The sequence below is a fragment of the Pinus tabuliformis genome, chromosome 1_1 (assembly GCF_031772625.1).
Source record: "Pinus tabuliformis cultivar Carrire ecotype Pingquan chromosome 1_1, CPIR1, whole genome shotgun sequence".
In the NCBI taxonomy this organism is placed as follows: Eukaryota; Viridiplantae; Streptophyta; class Pinopsida; order Pinales; family Pinaceae; genus Pinus; species Pinus tabuliformis.
In genome coordinates this window covers 945,267,958-945,276,225 of record NC_142297.1, presented here as the reverse complement: position 1 = coordinate 945,276,225, position 8,268 = coordinate 945,267,958, and the positions used below count along the sequence as shown (strand labels likewise).

At 39.0% G+C, this 8,268-nt stretch overlaps 1 protein-coding gene across 1 annotated transcript; it reads right to left on the bottom strand.

Annotated features, from left to right (window-relative positions):
- Window positions 1-4,616: 4,616 nt before the first annotated feature.
- LOC149217602 (uncharacterized) lies at window positions 4,617-5,249 on the bottom strand. The gene has a single exon (XM_089390302.1). It carries the CDS (start codon window positions 5,247-5,249, stop codon window positions 4,617-4,619), a length of 633 nt encoding a protein of 210 aa, XP_089246428.1.
- Between the last annotated feature and the right edge of the window lie 3,019 nt (window positions 5,250-8,268).

Here is an 8,268-nt window from a genome sequence, read left to right as displayed (position 1 = left end):
GATTTCCCTAACACCTTGGATGACTCATGAGGAGGCCAAAGCTGAGGAGGTAAACAAAGTAATGGCAAAGGAAGAAAAAGAACCACTATATATCAGGGAGGAGAAGATAAGTCCAATGGTTTTCATTAAAAATCATAGCATCATCTCCAATGATGTTGATCTAGCACAAAAATACCTTGCCACCCAGGAGTAAGTCATCTCACATTTTGAAGACACACCCAGGCTATTAGGGACATAAATCCAACAAGCTCGCTAGAGAAAATGGAATTCCTTACCCCACAGTCTCTAGATCAGGGAGTATCAGTTTCCTAAAAGGTTGAGGAATGCATTAGAAAGGACACCCCTATACAAAAGACTCATGCAAACGTTAAAGATCAACTAGATTCGAGTCAAGCTCACTCATCCCTTGCTACTAGGCCTACAGGAATGAATAAATGAAGAAGAGGAGAGGAAGAAGTGGACAAAAATAGAAAAAAATGCAAGCTTCTATCCTCAAGAAGGCATACCATCTGAGGAGCCTTGGGATGTCAGAGAGGCCACTAGGGCCATGAAAGACATGGACATAGATGACTAATTTGCTCACAGGATGAGCAACAACTTCAATAGGGGGTTGATGATGAGGCTCATCAATAGGTATATCATAAGGATTAAAATGCCATCCTCCAGCTTTAAAATTATCTCTTTCTCACATTTATTTACAATTTTTGTTATATTATGCTTAGTGTGAGGGGTGAAAGATGTGTTGCTATGTCATGTGGCCTAATATGGTTTAAATGCAGGAATTGGAGCAATTTTGAGATAATTTCAATGCGAGATCTCAGAGTACACAACACAGAGAGATTCTAGGAGGTTGTCTGCCTCCTTAACTCCTTAAATCAGCCAAGGTCACCACTTTATCTCTCATCAACTTGAAGTCATCAACAACCAAGTAGAACGAGGTCATTGGCAACCAAGCCAATGTAGTTCAAGGAAGATCTAGATCCACCTTTCTCGAGTTTTGGGAGACAAACATATCTATTTTCTAGGGATATTTTGGTAGCTACCCTTTTGTATAAATAAACATGCCAAAGAGATCATTAGGACGATGTTGGATAAAATTCCAAACATCAATATTGCAAAAAAATATAGGATTGATATAACCTCCTGCAATTCTAACAGTACCAAAATACAAAAAACAAAATACAGGAAAACTGGAAAGACATACTTGGTATTCTGTAATGAAAAAATATAGGTTATGTACGAGGGAGAGAGAATTCTTATATGGGGAATATTTCAACTTCAAATATTATCTCCATATTCCAGATGCCCGGTTGGGAGAGCAGACCTTTCTTGGATAAAATGTCGGCTTTTTGATTTTGTGATCTGTAGATATGTCGAATAGAGTAGTCTTCCATCAACCTCCATAGGGATGAGATTCTATTCATCTAGCTGATAAGATGTTGTTCCTTGATGTGATGCTTCCTAGAGACATGATCAATAATAAATTTGGAATCCCCCCAAATCTGAAGTGTTTGAATATTAAGAAAATGGCATATGGAAAGAAGGTTTGCAAGTGCCATAGCCTCTGCTTTGATATTTGAACCCTTTCCACCATTCCAGAAGATTTGATATTGCAGATTATCCTCCATAATAATATGAACCCCACATCCACACATATCATTTTGAGTTGCCCCATCGAAAAACGCTCTAGGATAAACCATTTGTTCTGGAGGTCAATCTGATTGATTTTCCTTAATACTCTGAGCAGATTTTGTTGGGATTGAGTCATAGAAGGATACAATATTATCATATACTACTGAGAAAGGATCCATTCTGCCCTGAAAAATACTATAATTCCTCCACTTCCATATAAACCAGAGAGCAAGAAGAATGACAAGCCTCCATGATGCATTTTGTCTGCTCTACCAAAAAAAAGCCTCTATTATAGAAGGATGAGCAATGTAGGGAAACTAAAATATGCAGCTAGGCCATGCCAGAGCTGCTGAGATATATGGCATTGAAAAAATATGTGAAAATTGTTTTCATTAGCCGATTTGCATGCATAACAATATCCTGGTCCGATCCAATTTCTCTTTTGTAAATTATCCCATGTTAGATTTTTGTTGTGGAACATTAACCATGAGAAAAGGATGGTTTTTTTAGGACAACCAGTTTTCCAATAGATAACAGGAAAACAGGGAAGAGATTGATCATATTTGTGACCGATAAGGATAGTATAGATATCATTTACACTTACAGATTCCATTTTATATTTGCGGTTCCAAATGAGGACATCATCATCGAACATGCGACATAAACCACAGTTTCTCATACAGCACTTCACCTGCTCCCATTGTTGCACCAGATCGCCTGACATACCCATATGTGAGGAATCCTTCCAAATTGGGAATGGGCCCTGCCAAGCCGCGATAAGCTTATCCCATGTAAAAAAACCCTTTATATGAAAGAAATTTAAAAGCCTCTGAGATATATTGTTGGCATCTCCCCCACCCATGATCAGATCAATTCCAATGAGGATCTTGTTCCTAGATTGAAAGCTCCAAACCAAATTTTTTAGGAAGAATTTTTCAACTTTACAGAAACTCAACCAGATTGCAGATCCATAAGCAACTCCAATCTTTCCCATCTAGAACCAGTAAGCAATGTCTTTGTTTGCCATATATCTTCTCTTTATAGTCTTGCTCCATGGACCTTCCCCAAAGATACCCCTCCAAAGTGACTTGCATATTAAAGCTTTCCCAAATAACCTCAGTTCCAGAATGCCCCAACCTCCTAATTTCTTTGGAAAGGAAATATCAGATAATTTTGTTAAATGATATTTCATTTTATCCAATTGACCACCCCAAATAAAATTTGCAGACAGTTTGTTCATCATATGAATGATGCTCGAAGGAATATAGAATAGATGAGCCCAGTAAACAACCAATTGAACCAAAACAGATTGAGTTAAAACAACTCTACTTGCTAAGGATAAACATTTATATTCCCACTAGCAAATTTGTTTATAATATCTGTCCAGAATCCAGAGCCAATCCGATTTTGAATATCCATTAGCTTTTAATTGGAACCCAAGATATTTCATCCCTTCCTTGATGGTTTTCGCTTCAATCCTGAATAGAGAAGTTAAATATTCCATAAGATCCATGTTAACATCATTGTGATAAAAGGATGATTTGGATTCATTTATGTGCAAACCTATAACTTTTTGAAAACGATCCAATATGTCATGGAGACATAACCAAGATAGTTTGCATAGCATGCCAAATATAAGGATTTCGTCCACAAATAAATTGTGGGATATAAAATTATTTCTGCATATCTTCAGAGGTCAACACCTATCTTCCAAAACCACCTTGTTGATGTGGAGGCTTAAAGAGTCCATGGCCAATATGAATAATAAAGGGGATAAAGAACAGCCCTGACGAAGTCCTCTAGCAGCAGAGAGGTAGGAGGATGGCAGACCATTTATGATGACTATATAATTTACATTCTCCATGCAGACCATGATCAAGCTAATCATTTTAGAATTTAGTCCAATTTTTGCAAGGAGACATCTCATAAAACCCCAGTCCAGGAAGTCATATGCCTTTCTAAGATCAATCTTTAGAATGATAGCTTCACTTTTGATTTTATGCATAGAGAACAAAGCCTCCTGAGTGTTTGCAACAACATCCAGAATATTCCTACCTTTTAGAAACCCATGCTGGTCCTTAGATAGAAATCTAGATAGGGTGTCCTTAATTCTCCCGGCTATGATTTTTGATATAATTTTAAATGAGATATTACAAAGTGATATAGGCCTGAAGTCCAGGAAAGAGGTTGCATCTATTTTCTTTGGAATGAGAGCAATTAGAGTAGATGATATGAGCTGATGAATGTTACCTGATATCTGAGATTCCTCAACCATCCTCAGTAAGTCGATTTTAATGAGGTCAAAGAAGTGAATAAAAAATTCAATCGTCCACCCGTCCAGGCCTGGACTCTTGTCTCTTTCAAAAGATTTCATGACCCCCAGAAGTTCCTCTTCTGTTACTTGCTAGAATAGACATTCATTTTGTACTTCATCAAACATTTGAGGATATAGATCAATGCCCCAAATAATGTCCTCAATCCTACCATCTCCAGATATTCTATATTGATTTACAAAAAAATTTACAACCTCATTAGAGATGTCTTGCTGCGAGTGAAGAATGCCTCCCTCCCCATCATTTATCCCCCATATAGTGTTTTTTTCACGTCTGGAATTTACGAACCTGTGAAAAAATTTCATGTTCACATCTCCTTCTTTAAGCCAAATAGCACGGCTTTTCAACCTCCATGAGGCTTCTTCCAGATCTAGAATCTTCTGTTTTTTTTATTTCTAGTTCTTTAATATGACTTCGCAAATGAAATGGAAGAGAATGAGCAGTGAATTGGCTAGAAATCCTATCTAGTTCCCTTTGAATATCTCTAAGGGCCCTCCAATGTTCCTGTCTTTTCCTATATTGCCAATCCTTGACAATCTTTCTGATAGAAGAAAGTTTATCCATAAAAGACATAGTAGGAGACAGAAAATCACAAGGAAGGGAAGCGTTCCAGGATCTTTTAATGAGATCATTAAAATCAAGGTCTTCTAACTAGGACCTATTAAACTTGAAGGGATATCCTTTCCTAATACCCTGCTCCTTCCATCTAAGAGATATCAGCCTGTGATCCGATATAAAACAATTTTCAATGAAAGACTTCGACATTCCAAGATGATCAATGATGCTAACATGTAATATAAATCTATCTAATCTTTTTGCAATATAAGCCCCGTCTATTCTACCATTATCCCAAGTCGGTTGCATTCTGGGGGGGCAAATATCTACAAGATTTCGATGCAGCATCTCATTTTTTATACGATCAGCAAGTGGGTCTTTTCTCCTACCATTACCCCATACTTCTCCAGAATTTAAAGTAATATTCAAGTCCCCCGCAATCATCAAAGAATCAATGTCAAAAAGTTCAGATGTCAATAATTTGTCCCAGAAAGGGAGCCTGTCCTTACACGGGCCGTATATATTCAAGATATTAATGGGGCCATCATATCCCCGGAGATAAGCAGAGATGAGGATCCCAGCAAAACATTTATAAGCCCTGGCTTTAATCCAGTCCGAGTCCCAAAGTACCGCCAGTCCCCCAGACAGACCATTTGCCTTAGAAGCAACAATATGCCATGAAGGAAACATTCTTCTGAAATATGCGATCGAATCAGGGGTTCTATGCATAGTCTCCTGAATAAGGATAATTTTAGGATGAGTCGAGTGAAAAAAGATTTTTAAGGGCCAGGAATTTATGGGCCGCCCTAAGACCCCTGATGTTCATGGAAAGAATAATAGTCATGATGGGCTGTGCTCAGGTATACTTGCTCTAAGAGGCCCGTTTTCAGCAAGGTCAATTATGGGAACAACAGTAAGAGAGAGGTCACGGATCGATAAGCCAGATGAGTGCATCCTACCTTGGAAGTGTCTGCTTCCCTTGTTATTCTTTCTCCGCACAATTATGTTCTTAGTGGAATTTGGGCTAATATGAGGAGAAACAGGCTTCCCAGGTTTGTGAATTGTTAGTGGACTAAGTTCCAGGGATTTTTTACACAGAAGGAAATCGAGATCACTATCCACAGTATTTATAGGAAAGGAAACTGGGGAGTTAAGGGGGGTGATAGATATGCATGGCTCCTTTCCTTTATCAAATGGAAATTTTTTTTTTGGGGATGGGGAGGATGATGGAATATATGTAATATGGGAAGCAGAAGGGAGATCTTGAGAGGGATGGGGGATGGGATTAGGGGGAGGAACTTCTATATCAGCAGGAGGCTCTGGGGGAGCTTGCATATGAGATTATTAACCATCTAACCAATAGGAGAAGTCGACCTTCTAGAACTCTCAGGCATAATGCAATGGGACCGAGGATTCAATATAGGGTGAGAAAAGCCCTTTACATCATCCTTATTTAGGAGAGATGGATCCTGAGACATATGATCAAATTGTGCAGACTCATTGGGAAGACTGCCCGAAACCATGGGAGATAAACTGATAGGAGAGGATAAATGGGACATACCAGATAAAGGAGATCCCTTCTTTCGGCTATAAAATTTTGATTGAGGATTCTTCAGATGGCGCCGAGCATGAACATTATGGCCATGTCTACGAGGACAATTTTTAATTATATGACCAGTGTGATGACAGGCCGAACATCTAAAAGGGATGCCCCAGAAATCAAGACGCTAGCTAATGCTTAAATCACCCTATGTTAAGTCTATGTGGTCAGGAAAACCGCCTCTATATGTTTTCTCGATAAGAATCCATGTTTCACGCTGGTCTTTCTCCTCGAGGCATTTTGGATCCACGTAAACAGTAAGAGTTTCGTTGGACCATAATTCAATAGGAAGCCCATGAAATCGTTTATATCTCTTCATGATTAAAATATTAAATAAAAGTATTATTATAGTATAAAATATTATATAAAATTATTTGTATAAACAATGAATCAATTAATATAGGTTCACGTCAATGATGACGACAAACTAAAGCATCCACGAACAGTCAGAAACGGATATTTTAACAATAAAAATAGCTACAGCCAGCTTGTAGATGTGTATATATATATATATATATATATATATATAAACAAAAATAAATCATGTGATATATGCACCTTAATTAGGAAGACCAATTCAAGCATCTGAAGAGACATGATTTTAACCATAATAACATACGGTAAAAAGAGATCACTTGATTTTGATTTGATTTGTATGTATAGAAGTATATGTTACATTCATGTACTATATGTCCGTAAAAAGGACAGTAGATGTGTGAGGAAGTCAGGTCGACTCACTCACGAGGAAATGTGAGGAATGCAATCCTCTGCCAAATTGTAAAAATGCCAATTTGGTGGGGAAATAGGAGGCCCTGCGGACATGGATACAGTGCAATATCCATGAGTGTTGGAGATAGAGATAACTGCATAGGGGATGCAATACATGCTGCATCCTTTGCTTTGTACATGCATTGATCTGATCACGAAGACAGACTGTTCAAGAGCGCCACCTTGCTAGAGATAAGAAATCTGAAGAGCTCATTCATTCTCTGGTCCATGTGTGTGAGAGCGTTGTCCAACTCTGTGATGGACATGCTGACTTCATGGATGGAGTCCTTCAGTTCATCTTGCATGTTGGACATCTTGTTCATGATGTATCTGTCCAGTAAATTGTTGAGGTTTCCAACTGTAATATCTGCCCTGTTCAACTCATACAAGAAGACCTTGAATGATGACGAACTCTTTCTCTGCATCTCCATAGCTTCCTTCAATTTCTGTTGCATCATGTTGGTCATACTGTTGATGTCCATGAGAGAATGAAGACTGCTAGGACTGATCCTTTTCTTCCTCTTAAGAAAGCCGGCACCAGGCATAAATGAGCGGCATGGTGTGTTGAAGGAAAGAGAAGCCACAAGTGCAGTGCAGACAAATATGGTAATGGCCTTCGCTTCCTTGATGGCTTCATTGACGCCTGATCTATCCATTGATGTTGCCGTTGCTGTTGCTGGGTGAAGGCTATCTGCCATTCGCTTCAAAGTAGACGTGCATTTCGCTAACCTGGACTCCATGTCCTTGTTCTTCCTCAATTCATCCATGCATTTTTCAAGGGAGTCTTTTGCCTTCATCACTTGATTATTCATCTGGGCATGGGCATGAAGTAAGCCATGGAGGGCGATCTGTACTGACATGTTGTGCTTCTTTATTTCTGACATGCACTCTCTCAACATATTGCACACATCAAGCAGATTAACCAGGTCTTCCATATGTCGGCTCAACCATTTTCCATCTGCATCACTGTCTATCTGCATATACGGGTACAATTCCTTCAAACTGGAATAGATAAAAAGCACGACATCCAGCGCTTGCCCAAGCCAAGCTGTGGAAAAATTGTATGACTCTGGTTGCTGCTGTTGCTGTTGTATGAGTATCTCCAACTTAGCTTGAAGTTGGCACTGAAAATCAGCCAGGATGGGGTGCACTCTGGAAATTGGCATGCTCCTTGACCTCTTATGCTTGCCACGGCTACGAACAGCAGAAGGCATGAATGATTGCAGAGCCGCTCCAAGAGAAATGAAGGAAGAACTCATGATTGCGATCAATGCTCGATCGCTTAATTGCCTCCGTCTTAGGATCAAGATCTGATTATTTCTCTCTATGTGACTGCGCTTGTACTTTCTTGCCTCTGGGAGCATCTAAGGGGCATATTAA

What these genes read in the sequence shown, in the direction of transcription:
- LOC149217602 (XM_089390302.1), bottom strand. Translation starts at nt 5,249, where the DNA reads ATGCATAGAACCCCTGATTCGATCGCATATTTCAGAAGAATGTTTCCT.